The 22,151-nt window shown below is 49.7% G+C and overlaps 1 protein-coding gene across 9 annotated transcripts in view; it reads left to right on the forward strand.

The window, feature by feature from the left end:
• BMPR1A (bone morphogenetic protein receptor type 1A) overlaps nt 1–22,151 on the forward strand; it is a 435,163-nt gene that overhangs the window by 354,109 nt on the left and 58,903 nt on the right. For all 9 annotated transcript variants that reach the window (XM_069240617.1, XM_069240609.1, XM_069240610.1 and 6 more), the window contains one exon: nt 3,006–3,303. In XM_069240617.1, coding sequence (XP_069096718.1) covers nt 3,006–3,303 — 298 coding nt within the window. The remainder of the gene's footprint in view (nt 1–3,005; nt 3,304–22,151) is intronic.

Raw genomic sequence — 22,151 nt, forward strand, 5'->3', positions numbered from 1 at the left:
TGATACTGGGAGAACCTGGTTTGGTAGTTCGGCTAGGACTGTTCCCATGGCGAACAGGGTCAAGGCTGGTTTTCATATGAGTGTGTCCAAACTGGGGTGTCGTGGTGGGCAAAAAAACCAATGGAATAAAGCCAGATCTTTGTGACTGTTGGTGAATGTTTGCATTGGTCAGCATTCCGTCCAGCATCTGTTATTTTTGGTTTTGATAGATACCACATATGTGTCAAAAAAGTTGATTCCACCCTAGAATGCTTTAAATAAAGTAGGGACAGGACACATTCCTTGGGCATTCTAAGATCTGCCAGTTTCCTCTCCAGTTTTGACCCTTCTGAGGGTATTCCAGAGGGTTGGCTTATAGTCCGCGCTGGGCCCCACCCCTGCTGTATTCACCCCAGTCAGTTCCTGGTTGAGGATCAGGCAGGCAAGGCACAGGTCAGCTGGGGCACCGATCTTTACAGTCCCCTTCCCCCTGCGGTATCGGCTTCCATGCCGCTTTAGTTTGTACTTAGCTGTGCACAACCACCCTGTGGGAGGGTGGACATTTTCTCAGAGTGCCACAGTCCATCACATCTACAGGTGGGTCCTCCCGATCGTCTAGCAGGGTTAAGCCCTTCCTTTCCAGCCCACCATAGCTTCCTCCTACATCAGAACAGCTTTCAGAGGAGCACCTATCCTCCTTAGTCAAAGAGGTGTGAGCTGTACTATCCAAAGGAGCCATCAGGAAATAGTGACAGGTTGTTACTCCTGCTATGTCCTCGTACCAAAGAAAGATGGAGGCCTTCATCATATTTTTAGATTTTTGCCTTCTTAATTCCTTTTTCCTATAGGACTATTAAAAATGCTCACACTGGCTCAGATTCTTTGTCCTGCATCCAGGCGACTGGATGATAGCCTAGAACCTGCAGGATGCGTATTTTCATGTGTCCGTCCTGACGTCCCACAGGTATTACCAGTGGTTCAAGGTAGGCTAAGAACATTTTCCATTTGTCGTTCTTCCATTCGGGATAACAAGCGCCCTTCGATGTTCTTTAAAGTGATGGTAGTGGTAACTGCTTTATCTTCAGAGGGTTGGGATTTCTCTTTTTCCCTACCTTAACAAATAGCTGTTGTAGGCGAGTTGACCACAATCAGTCGTAGACCATCTTCATATGATGGACATTCAAGCTGTGATGCAGCATATGCAAACTCGAGTTTGAGCAGGTGTCGGGGCTTAGCACAAAGGGAACCTGTTGAATGTCATCCAACTTTTGAAGGAGGCTCCACAAGATCTGCAATCTGCATATCTGTGGTGACTGCTCACCTGCAGCGTGACTAGTGGCAGACCCCTCTCCCTTCTCCAGCCTGAATTGATGGTGGTGTTGGATGCATCACTGCTGCGTTCGTGGTGTGTGTGTGTGGAGAGGGGGCCATCTGGAAGAGGTGGAGATCAGAGGACTCTGGTCTCCTGTGTATTACTGCTTCCATGCCTATCTTTTGTAGTTGCAGGCCATTCACCTCCTTGTGTTGAAGGCCTTCCTACTGTCTGTTAAGGGGTAGCTAGTACAGGCCCTCACTGACAGTAACAGTCATCACTGACCCTACAACCACCATGTGGTAGTGCAACAATCAGGGTGGAGTGAGGTCCTGTGATAGAAGGTTGTATCCTGTTGTAGATTGTTGGAATGTCAGTACATCTCCCTGATTGTGAACCGCCTGGCAAGATCATTGAGCTCCAGTTCTGACAAGCTCAACCTGCAGTACGTAGTTGATAATGAATGGTGGCTTTACCATGGGGTGGCATCTGGTGTCTTCTAACAAAGGGGAGAACCCTGGTTAGATCTTTACAACTAAAACACAAAAGGTGATGGGAGGAATGCTTGAGGTAAGTCTGACCACTGGCAATCATTGGTGTCTCTGATGTGCACTAATTGATATTATTATTTGAAAAATCATATCAAGTTGCTTTTACAGTTCACCATCTGTATACATTTTCTCAAAACCTTCCCTTGGGACGTAGCTCCAAGTACCTGATAGAACAATTTCTATATTATATCCAATTTTCACCAGTGTCTCTAAGCCAACGTAGGTTGAAATACAGAACTTTCCAACTGTTTTCCTAAATTCCTTTGATGTAAATCCACAGGTAGCCCGTTAAATCTTTATTGAAATTGTGCACAGTGGGTTGGCCTAATGTCCTCCAAGATGCACTGTTTCCATCACGTTTTCATAAATGCACCCTGCTACTTCCCAACTACTTGTTGAAAAAAAAAGTATTGGCAAAGCCAATAGGTCTGGCTTTGGCTACCAGTCTTTTGGCTTTGTCAATTCTTGTTTTGGTTTTGTCGTGTTTTTGCAAAACTTTAGTGTCAGAAGATGCTGGTCAGTCATGAATTTAGAGTAAAAACATTGTCTGAAATATAAATAATTTCTTGATCTAAAAAAGCGTTCATTGCTCTAGTAGTCCCTGATACTTAAGGAAACTATGTATTAATGTGCTCTTTGTAAAAAGGCAGAATGCCGTCACTCAGACTGATGTTACCCAATGGCTAGAGTGGGATGACCTAATGCCTCATGCTGTAATGGGTGGAAGAAAAATGTGAGTGACACAAAATCAGGCAATGGATAAAAAGAGGGTTGCCTGAAGGACCATTCAAGTGTGTAGATTATATAAAGGGGCACTTGAATTATGTGGCAGAGGAGTATCAAATTATGCAGCAGGGTTGACTAAATTATGCAGTAAGGAAAAGCAAACTGTGCTGCATAATGGAGCACATTATTATATATATTGTTAATTCATTATTTTGTCACTTTTAAAACTACTAATAGAGGGGCTGATTCACAGAGTCTGCGCAGTCGTGGCGGAGGCTCCACATTAGTCGCAAAATCTCTGCATGGCGCACTGCAGAGGGTGCCCCGTGCAGAGATTCCTCATGAGTGTGGAGTCTCCCCCATGTTGATGGGTTATTTTTACTACTTTAATTAAAATGTTTTCTAATAAATAATATTTTGTCTCATCTGTTCACCAGGTTTTATTGCTGCAGACATCAAGGGTACAGGTTCAATGACCCACCTGTATCTCATCACTGATTACCACGAAAGCGGCTCTCTGTATGATTTTCTGAAGTGTGCCATGCTAGACACCAGATCTCTGCTTCGCCTGGCTTTTTCGGCAGCCTGTGGCCTTTGCCACCTCCATACTGAAATCTATGGCACACAAGGCAAGCCGGCAATTGCACACAGGGACCTGAAGAGCAAAAACATCCTTATCAAGAGAAATGGGACCTGTTGCATTGCAGATATGGGACTTGCTGTCAAGTTCAACAGGTATGGCGTGATCTTTTTCTAACCTGGCATAAATAGGTAATTCAGGCGGTTGAAAGCTCTCTTTCAGAAATCGGTGAGCAGCATGCATGTCACAGGTTTTATCAATTAGCTCATCAACTTCACCCTTCGTTTCATGCAGTTAGTACCTTTCTGTTTAGTAATCAGAACATCTGTTCTTAAAGAAACTTTACAAAAATTATCAGCATAACTAATCCACAGCACTTTATTGCCAGCCCCAATGTCACTCTTACATCTCAGACATGAAGTTTTGCTTTAATATACATACTGAGGACCAGCTACCAAACAGTCTCAGTGACCAAACACTCAGAAGGATGGATCAAATCAAAAGTGGCATTGCCACACCTTTGGGCAGTAACAGCTGTTAATTGCACTTCTTGAAGTTAAATTCTTGACCTGCAAGTAAGAATGCATAACAATTTGAGGGGCAGGCGTTCCTAAGAAATATTTTTACATTGCACAAGAGCACAATAAGATTAGTAGCACCCAAATAACCCCCCCCATCCCCCAAATAATGGGGAGAACCACGTTAGCAGGAGCATCCTGTAACTTAAATGATTTGGTAAGAAATGTTTCCATTCTACTGTGGCGTTCAGACTCTCTTCTGGTAGACACTGGATCACAACTGTTGTCTTGGCTCCATTAATTTAATTGCCTTTGCTGAGAAGAAAGCACAGTTAGCCAAAGGAAAGCAGGAAACATTGTTCATGGTATGTCTAGCTATAGATACACATGCTGTGCATACTTCCACCGTCTAGGCTTGGAAAGGTACAACTTGTTTTCTTCAAAACAAGTCTTTTTGAGTCAGATGTCCAGTGACTCCACCTATTCTTGGTATAGTGCAGTGGCATCGGCTCCATTGTTAGATTGTTTTTCTAGGTCATTGCATTCTGAAGTGTCATTCTGAGCTCCTGGTTTATACTGTTTTCGCTGGTGCTCATCCTTCGTTTTTCATTCCACTTCCGTGTCGACTACATACTTCTTGACTCCCATCATCTGGGTCAGAATTACTTAGTGATGGAAAGGACTATTTTCAGTCTTTGGCCAACTTGCAACACCAAGACCTTCACAAAGTCTGCAATCTCTGCTTGTCTCTCGACTACTGAGAAAACTCCTGTTCAGCATGTCTTGCTTTCCGTACTAAAAAGACTTTGCAGACCTGATGTGCCCGTTGACTAAACTTGGTCACTGTGGCACAAAGAAAACACTCCAGACATCTTTGGTGAGCCCCTTAAGGTTCTGATATAGAAGAATTAGATGGTCCAGACATCAAAGCTGAACAAGTTTTCTTGTCGGAAAGTGTTGACTCTGAGGGGGATAGGAAGACCAAACAAACTCAGTCTCTCCAGCAGCAACAAAAGGTTGCAGTGATTACCCCTGCTTCCCCTACTCACCACCAACAGATGACAGCCTCAAACTCTCATGCCAATGAGGTGTCTAATGCACCACTGCCTTCTGGTCATGGTCGACACTGACATTCCAAGATGGACCCGATGCCCATAACGTGTTTAGAGCTGAAGTCCACATTTAAATCTAGAGGCTTGGCCGCCGCAGCTTAAGGACCAGTTGCGTAAGCAGCTTGTCTACCCTCGAAGCTGAGAGGGCTGAAACACCCTACAATAAAGACTTCGAAAAAGACCTTCACCCTGAAACCCACAGTGCTGAAACATTTTGAGCCAAAATTTACCTCAGTGCTCTCTACTGGGTGACTATCCATATAAAGATCCTCACCCACAACTGCCACCTCTGCAGCTTCAGAGGACTTTGGGCAACCAATTTCAGAATACTTGCAAGAGCATCTAGGCAGTCGTCAAAAGAGGATACGTATTCAGCTGAGCACAGCGAGAATCCTACACCTTAAAAGAGGAAGTTGACTTTAGAAGAGGTCATCGACCCACCAACGCCTGTTCCTTCCGAGTGGACTAAAAAGCATGATGGGGCTTCTACTCTTCCACTGCCTCCTCAACCTCATCTTCCTCCGCCCGCCTCCCACTACCTCCTACATTGCCTTTAGAGTCACTGTGTCATTCACCTATACGTTTTTCATGCTCAGGGAGCCGGGACAGTCCTACATTTTATTATGACCCAATTCATGATCAACAAGACTCCAACCCTTGGGATGGTTATAACATAGAATTCCCAGCAGACACAGACCCAGATTTGTATCCTGGCAAACCTTCCCCACCAGATGATGTCACTACATATCTGATAGAGACTTCTAGTTGCAGATTCCTTACCTTAGAATTTTCCCCAGGCGTCAGACTGGATCCGGAGATTTTTCTTCGAGCAATACCCTTGCACGTTGGTAGGTGGCGTCGGTCGATTCCGCAGGCGTCGTAGTCGCTGTGATGACGTCGGGAGTAGTACATAGACGCCGCCCTTGCGCAGTGATGTCAGTTCTCTTCTTTCCGCACCATGCACTGATCTGAGACAGAACTACCCTCGGCTTTTTTTTGGGCAGAATTCGACCGTTTTGTACAACTTTTTTGGTGCGACACTTGGTGCGTCGAGGCTGCCACCGCATGATGTTGGTGACGGACCCTCATCGTGTTTGCCTGTGGTGCCTCGAGCGCGACCATGACCCGAAGTTGTGCTCCGAGTGTCGGGCAATGCATCCGAAGTTTTTGAGGGAGCGGTCCCTAAAGCTGATGGCGGCCCGGCACTCCACTTTGCATAGATCCTGATCTCGTTGGAGCGGAAGGTCTCGTGATTGGTCGCGGAGCCATCACCTGTCGTCTTCATCGAAGTCTTCGGGTCAAGGTAAGAAGAAGTTGAAGAAGTCACATCGCTCTCCGACTTCACCCCGTCGCTCGGCCGATGCGACGCGGGACGAGCGTGCATGCACTAGGCCTCTGTCCTCGGAGCCTACATCTGGGTCGACTCCGCACTTCCCAGAGTTTCCCGGAGCCGGAGCAACCCCCGCCCAACTCAGAGAGTTCTACGAGGCCATGCACCTCATCTTTGGGCGTGCCGACCCCGATACGCCGCCTTCCGGCCCAAGGGGGGCTTAGCTGAGGGGCCTTCAGGTTCCGTGCCGGCGGCTTGGGCCCCGGCCACCGAGGTGGCCTCCGGATCCGTGTGCAGATCCACACCGATGCCGGTCGCACGATCAAGACCTTCCCCGGCGCCAGGTCGTTTAGCGATGCTCCGGACGTCAGTAGTGCCCACTATCGATGTCGACCCAATTCTCATTCCCGATGACTCAGAGCGGCGTTGGCCGACGCCGCCATCGGCTTCGGTGGGCCCTATTCGCCTGAGGTCGGATTCTGACCCATTTTCCTATGGGCACGAATACAGGGAGGAATTGGAGGGGTCCCTGGACCCTTACGAATACCAGGAAGACCCTACTATGTACTGGGCACAAGACTTGGGTGAAGCCAGTGGTCTGGATACTTCTCCTGATGCTGGCATGCTGTCTCCTCCTACCGTGGCTACGGCAGAGGGAGCTACCTATAGTGTGGTGGTTTGTAGGGCTGCTGAAGTCCTTGGCTTTGAGCTACCTACTGTCGAAGTCAGGTCTAATCTGCTGACAGAGGTGCTTCAGCCTGGGGCTTCTACGTCTGAACCTCTTCTCCCATTTAATGAGGCCCTCACTGATGTCCTTTTGGGTACATGGTCTAAACCCAACACAGGGGCTCCTTTGAACAGGACTATCGCTCGCCGCCATCGGCCTGCTCCGAATGACCCAAAGTTCCTGTCCCAACATCCTAGGCCTGAGGGTCTTGTCATCCAGGCGTCCTATTCTTCTGGCGCGTTCCCTTCCGCACCCCCGTAGATGGAATCCAAAAGGCTGTAACAATTTGGTAAGAAGTTGTTTTCTTCCTCCAGCCCCACGCTGCAGTCCGTGAATACTGCATGCCTTTTGGGCCGTTAGTCCCACTCACTGTGGGATACGGTTGTGCAAGTCCTGCCGCAGATATCGGAGGAGGCCCGTGCTATCGTCTCCCAAGCAGTCAAAGATGGGAGAGACGCGGCAAAGTTCACAATACGTTGTGGGCTGGATACGACAGACTCTCTGGGCAGATCGGTTGCAATGACAGTGGCCTTACGGCGCAATGCCTGGTTACGTACTTCTGGCTTCTCGGGGATGTCCAACAGTCACTCATGGACATGCCCTTTGATGGCACCCGTGTCTTCGGAGACAAAGCGGACTCGGCCTTGGAGAGGTTCAGGGATTCCCGGGCTACAGCTCGGTCCCTTGGCCTTTCTTCCGCCACACGCCCCCCACTGTCCGATTTTCGTCCCTTTCGTGGCCACGGAAGAGGCGCCCTGTTGCGTCCTCAACCCAGCCACTGGGCCATGCACGCTGGACAGCCTACGCGTGGCCGGGGGCGTAGAATCCCACGTGGCCATGGGACAGGGAACCAGAGGTATGTCCAGTCCACCTCTGCCCCCGCAGCAGCCTCCAAACCTTCCTAGTCCGTCCCCTCACTCCCACCCAATTGGTGGCAGAATCTGCCACCACCTGACCCACTGGGAACATATAACTACGGACGGGTGGGTTTTGCAAATAATTCGGAAGGGCTACTCCCTCCCTTTCGAATCTGCACCACCGCACATGCCACCATCCTTCCATCACCTTTCGGAGGATCATTTGGTGCTTCTCCGCCAGGAAGTCGCGGCTGTCTTGGCCAAGGGAGCTATAGAAAGGGTCCCTGTGCCAGAAGTAGGTCGTGTTTGTTATTCCCACTACTTTCTGATACCAAAGAAGGACAAAGGCTTGCCCCCTATCCTAGATCTTCGGGACATGAACTACTTCCTCAAGAAGGAGAAGTTCAAAATGCTCACCCTGGCTCAGGTTCTGTCTGCCTTGGACCCAGGAGACTGGATGGTAGCGTTGGACTTGCAGGACGCTTATTTCCACATCCCCATCCTGCCTGCCCACAGACGTTACTTACGATTCGTGGTAGGTCGCGAGCACTTTCAATTTACTGTGCTCCCTTTCGGCCTTACCAGTGCCCCTCGGGTGTTCACGAAAGTGATGGCGGTGGTTGCAGCTTATCGGCAGTGGTTGCAGCTTATCTGCGCAGGTTAGGGGTCTCAGTCTTCCCCTACCTAGACAACTGGCTGTTGAAGGCGCCTTCGCCCCTGACAGGGGTCTCCCACCTCCAGACTACAGCGGACCTTCTGCACCAGCTGGGGTTCACTATCAACGTGCCGAAGTCACACCTGACTCCCTCTCAGACGCCCCCTTTCATCAGGACAGTCCTGGACACAGTGCTGTTTCGGGCTTATCCTCCCCAAAAGCGAGTCCAAGACATTCAGGCTATGATTCCGATCTTTCAGCCTTGGTCTTGGGTTTCGAGGAGACAGACTCTGAGGCTGCTGGGCCTCTTGGCCTCCTGCATCCTGCTAGTAACACATACCAGGAGGCATATGCAGGATCTGCAGTGGGAATTGAAGTTCCAGTGGGCGCAGCATCAGGGGAATCTCTCCGACATGGTCCAGATCTCGGAGGGGACTGCGAAAGACCTGCAGTGGTGGCTTTCGAATCTCAGTTGGGTCACTGGCAGATCCCTCTCCCTTCCCCACCCAGATCTCTCTATAGTGACAGATGCGTTGCTTCCGGGTTGGGGTGGCTACATGGGAGAGGAGGAGATCAGAGGCCTCTGGTCTCCGGCGGAGTCGGGACTCCACATAAATTTGCTGGAGCTCCGAGCGATCAAACTTGCGTTAAAAGCATTCCTTCCCTCTCTCAAAGGGAAAGTAGTGCAGGTGTTCACATACAACACTACCGCCATGTGGTACTCCAACAAACAAGGCGGGATAGGGTCCTGGACTCTTTGTCAGGAGGCCCTATGCCTCTGGGCATGGCTGGAACATCAGGGCATTACCCTGATGGTTCAACATCTGGCGGGCTCTCTCAACGCCAGAGCTGACAAACTCAGCTGCCGCCGCACTGTCGATCACGAATGGCGTCTCCATCCGGAGGTGGCGCAAGGTCTCTTTCTCAAGTGGGGAGAGCCTTGGTTAGATCTGTTCGCCTCCGCAGAGAACACGCAATGTCAGCTATTTTGTGCGTTGGAGTTTCCAAGACGGCACTTGCTCGGAGACGCTTTTCGTCTCGAGTGGAACTCCGGCCTCCTTTACGCCTTTCCGCCTATCCCTCTTCTGCCCAGAGTTCTCAAGAAAATCAAGTACGACCGTGCCCAAGTTATCTTGGTGGCTCCGGACTGGGCTCGAAGAGTGTGGTATCCAGAGCTATTGAGCATGTCCATCGATCCTCCACTCAGACTGCCTCTTCGGGCGGATCTTCTGTTGCAGCAGCAGGGGACGGTCCTCCACCCGAACCTGTCCAACCTCTGCCTTCATGCGTGGAGATTGAGTGGCAACAGTTGGCGGCATTTGCCCTTCCACCCGAAGTCTGCAACGTTATCTTGGCAGCCAGGCGTCCATCGACTAAAACTGTATACGCCTGTCGTTGGAATAAATTTGTGGCATGGTGCACCAACAAATCTGTTGACCCCCTATCTGCCCCTCTTTCAGAGGTTCTTCTATTCATTCTTTCTTTAGCCCAGCAGGGCTCTGCATTGGGCACCCTTAAGGGGTATCTGTCTGCCATTTCCGCCTTTCTTAGGCTTCCTAATCAGCCCTCACTCTTTAAATTTCCTCTTGTGAGTAGGTTCTTGAAGGGGCTCATCCACTTATTTCCTCCCACTCCCTTCATCATGCTTCAGTGGGATCTTAATCTTGTACTTACTTACTTGATGTGTACCCCCTTCGAGCCAATGCATTATTGTCCTTTACGGCTCCTCACATTCAAAACTGTCTTTCTCATCGCCATCACCTCTGCTCGCAGGGTGAGTGAGCTTCAGGCCCTTTCTTCAAAGCTTCCATACTTGTCTGTGCACCCCGACAAAGTGGTGTTACGCACTAGGGATGCCTTCCTTCCTAAGGTGGTTACACCATTTCATCTAGGCCAGTCCATCACTTTACCTACCTTCTACGCACTCCCACATCCTTCCCATGAGGAGGAGAGACTCCACCGTCTGGACCCAAAAAGAGCGTTGGCGTTCTATCTCAATCGTACTAAAGACTTCCAGGTGGACGATCAACTCTTTGTTGGCTGTGTGGGTGCGAAGAAAGGGAAGGCGGTGCAGAAGCGTACTATCTCTCGATGGGTGCTTACCATCTCTCGATGGGTGCTTCTTTGCATCAAAATGTGCTACTCTTTGGCAAAAAAGCAACCTCCTGACGGATTGCGGGCTCATTCTACCAGGGCCACTGCTGCATCCACTTGTTAGCACGTGGAGTTCCTGTACTGGATATCTGTCAGGCAGCTACGTGGGTGTACCTGCACACTTTTGCTAAGCATTACTGCCTGGATAGTCAGGTCCGTCGGGACAGCTACTTTGGTCCTGCAGGACTTTCTAGTATGATCTTAGTTCGCAGCCCACCACTGAGGATGGCATTGTTGGGTATCTATTGTAAGGTAAGGAATCTGCAACTAGAAGTCTCTATCAGATGTACAAGTTACTTACCTTCGGTAACGAAATATCTGGTAGAGACATATTCTAGTTGCAGATTCCTTACCGCCCACCCATCCTCCACGCTTGCGAACTGATTTCTAGGGACATGGATTCCCCCCTTTCAGGTCCTTAGATCTGGCGCACCAAACTCAGTGTTCTTAGCGGCTCTGCGCTCTGGCGTGGAAAGTCGTTAAAAGAAACTGACGTCACTGCGCGAGGGCGGCATCTATGTACTACTCAGGACATCATCACGGTGACCACGATGCCTGCAGAGTCGACAGACGCCACCCACCGACGCGCAAGAGTATTGCTCGAAGAAAAATCGGATTCAGTCTGATGCCTGGGGGAAAATTCTAAGGTAAGGAATCTGCAACTAGAATATGTCTATACCAGATATTTTGTTACCGAAGGTAAGTAACTTGTACATCATGAGGTATTGCACAGGTCTGCGACATTTTACAATGTTGAGCTCCATGTACAGCAAGAAAAAGATTATTTCCTGGAGGGAACTCTCTCCTCTACTTAACGCACCCTTCCAATATCTCCCATGCTGAAAGGGATATTTAAACTGGCCACTGCCATCTATAAGGAGCCAGTCAAGTACAAAGTTATCACACCTAGGGTGGATAAAAAGCTTCGCCTAGTGATCCCTCATATATTCCTTGCCAAATACCCCCTGACTTCCTCATGGTACACATATCAGAAAGTGTGCCACCACCCAGAGCACTGGTGATGCACCCCCACTGATTGGGAGAGTAAGAAAATTGATGCTGATGGTAAAAGGGTGGCAGCACTCATTGGTGGGTAGCCAAATCGATCGGCTTATTTTCTTGATATGACTGCTCACAGGGACCACATCTCCCAAAAAAGTGCTGTGGAAGCGTTCGGCCACTAGAGGCAGAGGGAATGATTATTTGAAATACAAATATTAGATGTGCTTTTGATGTTGCTGTCACTGCTGCATGCAGCATTAATTCCAGTATTCTCTTAAGACACCATGCCTGGTTGAAGTGTTCTGGGTTTAAACCTGAAGGGCTACAAAACCTGCTAAATGTGCGTTTTGATGGCCAGCATCTTCTTGGCCCACAGGTAGATGAGCTGCTTGAAAAAATAAAGAAGGACGCTGAAACAGCAAAAGCAATGGGTGCCCTCCAACCATCCCCCACCAGAGACTGCTTTTGACGCTCACAATTAAATGCCACGTTTAAAACACCCTTTCCAGTATTCTCTACCACATTCACCAGGGCACAGCACCAATCCCCTTCACGTGGTTACTACGGGATGGATACCCGGGCAACAACCACAAGGGTAGAGGTAGAAGTGCATCCCCAAAAGCACCCACTCCCTAAAAACAGTGATGCCCTATGGCTTCCCCTCACTCACAAGACACCTGTTGGGGAAGTTTACAGGGGTTTTTACCCCATTGGTCCAAAATAACATCTGACAAGTGGGTTCTAGACATGATAGAGGAGGGGTATTATCTGGAGTGCATATAAACACCACCAAACATTCCTCCTCGCCAACACAGATTGTCAGAGGAACATCTGCACCTCCTTCATTAATAGATACACACTCTCCTAAAAAAAAAAGGACCTGTAGAACCTGTTCCCCATCACCACAGCGGAAAGGGAGTATACTCTCTGTATTTTCTTATGCCAAATAAAGTCTGCTCTCTCAGGCCTGTCCTCAATCTCTGGTCTCTCAACAAATACATTCTGTCAGAGCACTTCCACATGGTGACTCTACGGGACGTCATACCACTGTTACAGAAAGGCAACTTCATGACAATTCTGGTCTGAAAGACTCTGCCACATACCAACCCACCCAGCGCATCGGAAATACCTCAGTTTTGTAGTAAGTGGACAACCTTATCAATTCAAAGTGCTTCCCATCAGGGTTACCACTGCACCAGGAGTCTTCAACAAATGTCTAGCCATGGTGGCCGCTCAACTCGGAAGTAGCAGCATCCATGTGCTCCCTTATTTAGACAACTGGCTGATAAACAGCAGCAACCGGCAACTCTGTCTTGCCCGCATCCAGGCCACAATTGACACTGTGCACAATCTGGGTTTCATCATCAATTAACCAAGTCCCATCTTGAACCTCTGCAGGTACAACCTCTTCTTGAGGCTGTCTTAGATGCCTCTGTTGGAAAAGCTTACACCAGCCCAGCCAGAGTTCAAGCCTTCCAAAACATGCTATCTCTTTTTCAGCCAGATTGGCAGGTAACAGTCAGAAATGTAATGCGTCTATTAGGGATGTTGGCATCTTGCATAGCAATAGTCCCTCATGCCGGGCTCCACATGCATCAGTTATAAGAGTGCTAGCCACACGGTAGTCTCAAGTGTAGAGTTGTCTACAAGATCTAGCCTTGGTGTGAGCCGCATTCTTCATGCTCTTATTACAGGGATCCTGGACCCAGTTCCACAAGAAACCATCACTATAGACAAATCTGTTATGGGTTGGGTAGCATACCTAGGGCATCTCACTGTTCCAGGGCAATGGACTTCTACACAGCAAATGCTTCATATCAGCTAGAGCTCCTAATTATTCCGCTTCCCCTCAGGGCTTTCCACAATTTTATTGAAAAACAGTACTGATATGCACTGCTGTGTTTTAACTACAGAAAATAAGGGGGACACATTGACCACAGTTATCCAGACTAGCCCAAAGCATCTGGAAGCGGGCAACTCACCACAGAGGCCATCTACTCATCCAGCACATTTCTGGAATGGGCAATGATCTAGTGTACTTGCTCAGCAGGACGCATCAACAAGTCCACAAGTGGGAACTCCACGCCCAAATCCTACAATGTACTTGTTGGGGGTTCACTCGAAAAGATCTGTTCGTCACTGCTGAAAATACAAAGCGCCCAAGCTTCGCCGCCAGGTTACCACACCCGCAGTCTCTGGGGAATGCGCTATGGATTAGTTGGATATTTGCTTGCTCTTTTCCACCTTTCCCACTCCTTCCGTTCATTCGTAGTCCGGAGACTCAGACAGCCATCCCCCACGCTCATTCTGGTAGCTCCAACCTGTGGCACGCCAACCTTGGTACTCCACACTACTAGAACGCTGTCTAGTGCTGTATGAGAAACTCCTCAACAGACCAGACCTTCTCATACAGAACGAAGGGACTCCCAGACATCTCAACCCTAAGGAACTCAACTTTGCTATCTGGCTCCTGAAATCTTAGAATTTGGTTATCTTAACCTACCAGAAGAATGTATGACTATTCTCAGAGGCACTGTAGGAAAATGGCTCCCTGTTGCAGTTACCCCCCACTTTTTGCCTGGTATTGATGCTGACTTGACTGAGAAGTGTGCTGGGACCCTGCTAACCAGTGTTCTTTCACTTAAAATGTACCATTGTTTCCACAATTGGCACACCCCTGGCACACAGATAAGTCCCTTGTAAAAGGTACAAGTGGTACCAAGGGCCCTGTGACCAGGGAAGGTCCCTAAGGGCTGCAGCATGTGTTGTGCCACCCTAAGGGACCCCTCACCTAACACATGCACACTGCCATTGCAGATTGTGTGTGTTGGTGGGTAGAAAAAGGCAAAGTCCATATGGCATCCCCCTCAGGATGCCATGCCCACAAAATACTGCCTGTGGCATAGGTAAGTCACCCCTCTAGCAGGCCTTACAGCCCTAAGGCAGGGTGCATTATACCACAGGTGAGGGCAGAGCTGCATGAGCAATATGCCCCTACAGTGTCTAAGCCAATTCTTAGCCATTGTAAGTAAAGTGTGGCCATATTAAGTATATGGCCTGGGAGTTTGTCAAAAACGAACTCCACAGCTCCATAATGGCTACACTGAATACTGGGAAGTTTGGTATCAAACTTCTCAGAATAATAAACCCACACTGATGCCAGTGTTGGATTTATTACAAAATGCCCACAGAGGGCATCTTAGAAGATGCCCTGTAAAGAAATGGCTCCCTGTTGCAGTTACCCCCCACTTTTTGCCTGATGCTGACTTGACAGAGAAGTGTGCTGGGACCCTGCTAACCAGGCCCCATCACCCGTGTTCTTTCACCTAAAATGTACCATTGTTTCCACAATTGGCACAACCCTGGCACCTAGGTAAGTCCCTTGTAACTGGTACCCCTGGTACCAAGGGCCCTGATGCCAGGGAAGGTCTCTAAGGGCTGCAGCATGTCTTATGCCACCCTAGGGACCCCTCACTCAGCACAGACACACTGCTTGCCAGCTTGTGTGTGCTGGTGGGGAGAAAATGACTAAGTCGACATGGCACTCCCCTCAGGGTGCCATGCCAACCTCCCACTGCCTGTGGCATAGGTAAGTCACCCCTCTAGTAGGCCTTACAGCCCTAAGGCAGGGTGCACTATACCACAGGTGAGGGCATATGTGCATGAGCACTGTGCCCCTACAGTGTCTAAGCAAAACCTTAGACATTGTAAGTGCAGGGTAGCCATAAGAGTATATGGGCTGGGAGTCTGTCAAAAACTAACTCCACAGCTCCATAATGGCTACACTGAATACTGGGAAGTTTAGTATCAAACTTCTCAGAATAATACACCCACACTGATGCCAGTGTTGGATTTATTAAAAAATGCACACAGAGTGCATCTTAGAGATGCCCCCTGTATTTTACCCAATTGTTCAGTGCAGGACTGACTGGTCTGTGCCAGCCTGCTGCTGAGAGACGAGTTTCTGACCTCATGCGGTGAGAGCCTTTGTGCTCTCTGAGGACAGAAACAAAGCCTGCTCTGGGTGGAGGTGCTTCACACCTCCCCCCTGCAGGAACTGTAACACCTAGCATTGAGCCTCAAAGGCTCAAGCTTCGTGTTACAATGCCCCAGGGCACTCCAGCTAGTGGAGATGCCCGCCTTCTGGACCCAGCCCCCACTTTTGGCGGCAAGACCAGGAGAGATAATGAGAAAAACAAGGAGGAGTCACTGGCCAGTCAGGACAGCCCCTAAGGTGTCCTGAGCTGAGGTGACTCTGACTTTTAGAAATCCTCCATCTTGCAGATGGAGGATTCCCCCAATAGGATTAGGGATGTGACCCCCTCCCCTTGGGAGGAGGCACAAAGAGGGTGTACCCACCCTCAGGGCTAGTAGCCATTGGCTACTAACCCCCCAGACCTAAACACGCCCTTAAATTTAGTATTTAAGGGCTCCCCTGAACCTAAGAATTTAGATTCCTGAAACTACTACAAGAAGAAGACTGCTGAGCTGAAAAACCCCTGCAGAGGAAGAACAGAAGACACCAACTGCCTTGGCCCCAGACTTACCGGCCTGTCTCCTGCCTTCCAAAGAAACCTGCTCCAGCGACGCTTTCCAAGGGACCAGCAACCTCTGAAATCTCTGAGGACTGCCCTGCTTCAAGAAAGACAAGAAACTCCAGAGGACAGCGGCACTGCTCCAAAAGAACTGCAACTTTGTTTCAAGGAGCAGATTTAAAGACCCCTGCAACTCCCCGCAAGAAGCGTGAGACTTGCAACACTGCACCCGGTGACCCCGACTCGACTGGTGGAGAACCAACACCTCAAGGAGGACCCTCCGGCGACTCCGAGACCGTGAGTAACCAAAGTTGTCCCCCCTGAACCCCCACAGCGACGTCTGCAGAGGGAATCCCGAGGCTCCCCCTGACCGCGACTGCCTGAACTCCATTTCCCGACGGCTGGAAAAGACCCTGCACCCGCAGCCCCCAGTACCTAAAGGAACGGAACTCCTGTGCAGGAGTGACCCCCAGGAGGCCCTCTCCCTTGCCCAGGTGGTGGCTACCCCGAGGAGCCCCCCCCCCCTTGCCTGCCTGCAACGCTGAAGAGATCCCTTGATCTCTCATTGAAAACCCGACGCATGTTTGCACACTGCACCCAGCCGCCTCCGCGCTGCTGAGGGTGTACTTTTTGTGCTGACTTGTGTCCCCCCCGGTGCCCTACAAAACCCCCCTGGTCTGCCCTCCGAAGACGCGGGTACTTACCTGCTGGCAGACTGGAACCGGGGCGCCCCCTTCTCTCCATTGAAGCCTATGTGTTTTGGGCACCTCTTTGACCTCTGCACCTGACCGGCCCTGAGCTGCTGGTGTGGTAACTTTGGGGTTGCTCTGAACCCCCAACGGTGGGCTACCTTGGACCCAAAACTGAAACCTGTAAGTGACTTACTTACCTGTGAAACCTAACAATACTTTACCTCCCCCAGGAACTGTGAAAATTGCACTGTGTCCACTTTTAAAACAGCTTATTGTGTTTTATGTAAAAAGTATATATGCTACTGTAATTATTCAAAGTTCCTAAAGTACTTACCTGCAATACCTTTCAAATGAGATATTACATGTAGAATTTGAACCTGTGGTTCTTAAAATAAACTAAGAAAAGATATTTTTCTATAACAAAACCTATTGGCTGGATTTGTCTCTGAGTGTGTGTTCCTCATTTATTGCCTGTGTGTATGTACAACAAATGCTTAACACTACTCCTTTGATAAGCCTACTGCTCGACCACACTACCACAAAATAGAGCATTAGTATTATCTCTTTTTGCCACTATCTTACCTCTAAGGGGAACCCTTGGACTCTGTGCATACTATTCCTTACTTTGAAATAGTGCATACAGAGCCAACTTCCTACATGCCCCCTGTCATTTACCCAATCCTTCAGTGCAGTACTGACTGGTCAGTGCCAGCCTGCCACTGAGACGTGTTTCTGCCCTCCTGAGGTGAGAGCTTTTGTGCTCTCTGAGGACAGAAACAAAGCCTGTACTGGGTGGAGGTGCTTAACATCTCCCCCTGCAGGAACTGTAACATCTAGCAGTGAGCCTCAAAGGCTCAGGCTTCGTGTTTCAATGCCCCAGGGTACTCCAGCTAGTGGAGATGCCCGCCCCCTGGACACAGCCCCCACTTTTGGCGGCAAGTCCAGGGGCGATGATGAGAAAAACAAGGAGGAGTCACCCACCAGTCAGGACAGCCCCTAAGGTGTCCTGAGCTGAGGTGACCCCTGCCTTTAGAAATCCTCCATTTTGAGTTTGGAGGATTCCCCCAATAGGATTAGGGATGTGTGCCCCCTCCCCTCAGGGTGGAGACATAAAGAGGGTGTAGCCACTCTCCAGTAGCCACTGGCTACTGCCCTCCCAGACCTAAACACACCCCTAAATCTAGTATTTAGGGACACCCCAGAATTTAGGATATTAGATTACTGCAACCTGAAGAAACAAGGAGGACTGCTGACCTACAAGCCTGCAGAGAAGGAGAAAGACAACTGCTTTGCCCCCAGCCCTACCGGCCTGTCTCCAACTTCGAAAACCCACTCCAGCGACGCATCCGACAGGAACCTGTGACCTCTGAAGCCTCAGAGGACTGCCCTGGAATAAAGGACCAAGGAACTCCAGTGAACAGCGGCCCTGTTCAAAACCAGCTACTTCTTTGCAACAAAGAAGCAACTTTCAAAGACTGCACGTTTCCCGCCAGAAGCGTGAGACTTCACACTCTGCACCCGACGCCCCCGGCTTGAGATCCAGAGAACAAACACCTCAGGGAGGACTCCCCGGCGACTGCAAGCCCGTGAGTAACCTGAGACGACCCCCCTAAGATCCCACAGCGACTCCTGCAGAGAAAATCCAGATGCTCCCCCTGACCGCGACTGCCTGTAACAAGGGACCCGACGCCTGGAAGCAACACTGCACCCGCAGCCCCCAGGACCTAAAGGAACGGAACTCCAGCGCAGGAGTGACCCCCAGGCGACCCTCTGCCTAGCCCAGGTGGTGGCTGTCCCGAGAAGCCCCCCTGTGCCTGCCTGCACCGCTAGAGAGAACCCCGGGTGCCTCCATTGTTTCCTATCTAAAACCAGACGCCTGCTTTGCACACTGCACCCGGCCGCCCCTGTGCCGCTGAGGGTGTGTTTTGTGTGCCTACTTGTGTCCCCCCAGTGCTCTACAAAACCCCGCTGGTCTGCCCCCTGAGGAAGCAGGTACTTACCTGCTGGTAGACTGGAACCGGAGCACCCCTGTTCTCCATAGGCGCCTATGTGTTTTGGGTACCTCTTTGACCTCTGCACCTGACCGGCCCAGAGCTGCTGGTGTGGTAACTTTGGGGTTGCCTTGAACCCCCAACAGTGGGCTGCCTATGCCCCAGAACTGAGACTTGTAAGTGTTTTACTTACCTCCTAATCTAACCTTTACTTACCTCCCCCAGGAACTGTTGATTTTTGCACTGCGTCCACTTTGAAAATAGCTTATTGCCATTTTTACAAAGACTGTATATGATATTGCTTTTATTCAAAGTTCCTAAAGTATCTAAGTGAAGTACCTTGCATTTAAAGTGTTTAATGTAAATCTTGAACCTGTGGTTCTTAAAATAAACTAAGAAAATATATTTTTCAATATAAAAACCTATTGGCCTGGAGTAAGTCTTTGAGTGTGTGCTCCTCATTAATTGCCTGTGTGTGTACAACAAATGTTTAGCACTACCCTCTGATAAGCCTACTGCTCGACCACACTACCACATAATAGAGCATTAGAATTATCTAATTTTGCCACTGTCTTACCTCTAAGGGGAACCCTTGGACTCTGTGCAATAGGTTTTTATATAGAAAAATTAATTTTCTTAGTTTATTTTAAGAACCACAGGTTCAAGATTTACAAGTAATACTTCAAATGAAAGGTATTTCACTCAGGTATTCTAGGAACTTTGAATAATCACTATAGCATGTACAGTTATGACAAAAATGGCAATAAGCTATTTTAAAAGTGGACACAGTACAAAAATCAACAGTTCCTGGGGGAGGTAAGTAATTGTTAAGTTCACAGGTAAGTAAAACACTTACAGGGTTCAGAGTTGGGTTCAAGGCAACCCCAAAGTTACCACACCAGAAGCTCAGGGCCAGTCAGGTGCAGAGGTCAAAGAAGTCCTCAAAACACATAGGCTTCAATGGAGAACAGGGGTGCCCCGTTCCAGTCTGCCAGCAGGTAATTACCCGCGTCCTCGGAGGGCAGACCAGGGGTGTTTTGTAGGGCACCGGGGGTAGGGGGGGAGGCACAAGCAGGCACAGAAAGAACACCCTCAGCGGCACAGGGGAGGCCGGGTGCAGAGTGCAAACAGGCGTCGGGTTTTGTACTGAAAGCAATGGGGGGACCCGGGGGTCTCTTCAACGATGCAGGCAGGCACAGGGGGGGCTCCTCGGGGTAGCCACTACCTGGGCTAGGCAGAGGGTCGCCTGGGGGTCGCTCCTGCACTGGAATTCGGTTCCTTCCGGTCTTGTGGGCTGCTGGTGCAGTGTTGGTTCCAGGCGTCGGGTCCCTTGTTACAGGCAGTCGCGGTCAGGGGGAGCCTCTGGATTTCCTCTGCCGGCGTCGCTGTGGGGGCTCAGGAGGGTCAACTCTGGCTACTCACGGGCTCGCAGTTGCCAGAGAGTACTCCCTGTAGTGTTGGTTTTCCGCAGGTCGAGCCGGGGCATCGGGTGCAGAGTAGAAAGTCTCACGCTTCCGGCAGGAAACGTGAAGTCCTTGAAGTTGTTACTTTGTTGCAAGAAAGTTGCAGATGGTTGAACAGAGCCGCTGTTCACAGGAGTTTCTTGGTCCTTTGGTGCAGGGCAGTCCTCTGAGGCTTCAGAGGTCGCTGGTCCCTGTTGGATACGTTGCTGTCGCAGTTTTCTTCGAAGTTGGGAGACAGGCCGGTAGGGCTGGGGCTAAAGCAGTTGTCGTCTCCGTCTTCACTGCAGGGCTTCAGGTCAGCAGTCCTTCTTCTTCTTTAGGTTGCAGGAATCTCGTTTCCTAGGTTCTGGGGGCCCCTAAATACTGAATTTAGGGGTGTGTTTAGGTCTGGGAGGGCAGTAGCCAAGGGCTACAGTCCTTGAGGGTGGCTACACCCTCTTTGTGCCTCATCCCTGTGTGGAGGGGGGCACATCCCTAATCCTATTGGGGGAATCCTCCATCCAAAAGATGGAGGATTTCTAAAAGTAAGAGTCACCTCAGCTCAGGGCACCTTGGGGGCTGTCCTGACTGGTGGGTGACTCCTCCTTGTTTTCCTAATCATCTCCTCCAGCCTTGCCGCCAAAAGTGGGGGCAGTGGCCGGAGTGGCGGGCCTCTCCACTAGCTGGGATGCCCTGTGGCGCTGTAACAAAGGGGGTGAGCCTTTGAGGCTCACCGCTAGGTGTTACCGTGCCTGCAGGGGGAGGTGAGAAGCACCTCCACCAGGTACAGACTTTGTTCCTGGCCACAGAGTGACAAAGGCACTCTCCCCATGTGACCAGCAACATTTCTGGTGTGTGGCAGGCTGTCAAAAACTATTCAGCTTACACTGGAAGTCGGGTATGTTTTCAGGGGGCATCTCTAAGATGCCCCTGGGTGTATGTTACAATAAATTGCACACTGGCATCAGTGTGCATTTATTGTGCTGAGAAGTTTGATACTAAAATTCCCAGTTTTCAATGTAGCCATTATGGAACTTTGGAGTTCGTTTTTGACAAACTCCCAGACCATATACTCTTATGGCTACCCTGCACTTACAATGTCTAAGGTTTGGCTTAGACACTGTAGGGGCATAGTGCTCATGTACATATGCCCTCACCTGTGGTATAGTGCACTCTGCCTTAGGGCTGTAAGGCCTGCTAGAGGGGTGACATACGTATGCCACAGGCAGTGTGAGGTTGGCAAGGCACTCCGAGGGGCGTGCCATATCGACTTAGTCATTTTCTCCCCACCAGCACACACAAGCTGTGAGGCAGTGCGCATGTGCTGAGTGAGGGGTCCCTAGGGTGGCGTAAGACATGATGCAGCCCTTAGAGACCTTCCCTGGCATCAGGGCCCTTGGTACCAGGGGTACCAGTTACAAGGGACTTACCTAGGTGCCAGGGTTGTGCCAGTTGTGGAGACAAAGGTATAGTTTAGGGAAAGAACACTGGTGCTGGGGCCTGGTTAGCAGGGTCCCAGCACACTTTCAAGTCATGCCTTAGCATCAGCAAAGGCAAAAAGTCAGGGGGTAACCATGCCAAGGAGGCATTTTCCTTAAAGTCACCCTGTCTTACGCACTCTTTTTCAATCTGGCTGACCTGCCGCTATTAGAAGGACTGCTTTACATTCGATGCACAACATGTATATCTACAGCTACATGCCACAAACGGAAACTGTTACTTACCTTATGATCATCTGATTATGGCAAGTTGTGCTGTAGATTCACATGCGCCCACCCTCCTCCTCGTCTAAGGTTGTTGCAGAATCTACTCTTTCCTGACATTCTTCTTTCATTTCATTTGCATGGTCATCTTTATACTCTATACTCCATCTTTTATCTTGCCCTATATGAGGGGAAAAAACAATCTTAACAATGGAGCCGATGCTCATGGGCAATACCAAGAATAGGTGGTCACTGGACCTTGTTACTCAAAAAGACTTCTTTCGA

This window comes from Pleurodeles waltl, chromosome 6, assembly GCF_031143425.1.
Source record: "Pleurodeles waltl isolate 20211129_DDA chromosome 6, aPleWal1.hap1.20221129, whole genome shotgun sequence".
Lineage (NCBI taxonomy): Eukaryota > Metazoa > Chordata > Amphibia > Caudata > Salamandridae > Pleurodeles > Pleurodeles waltl.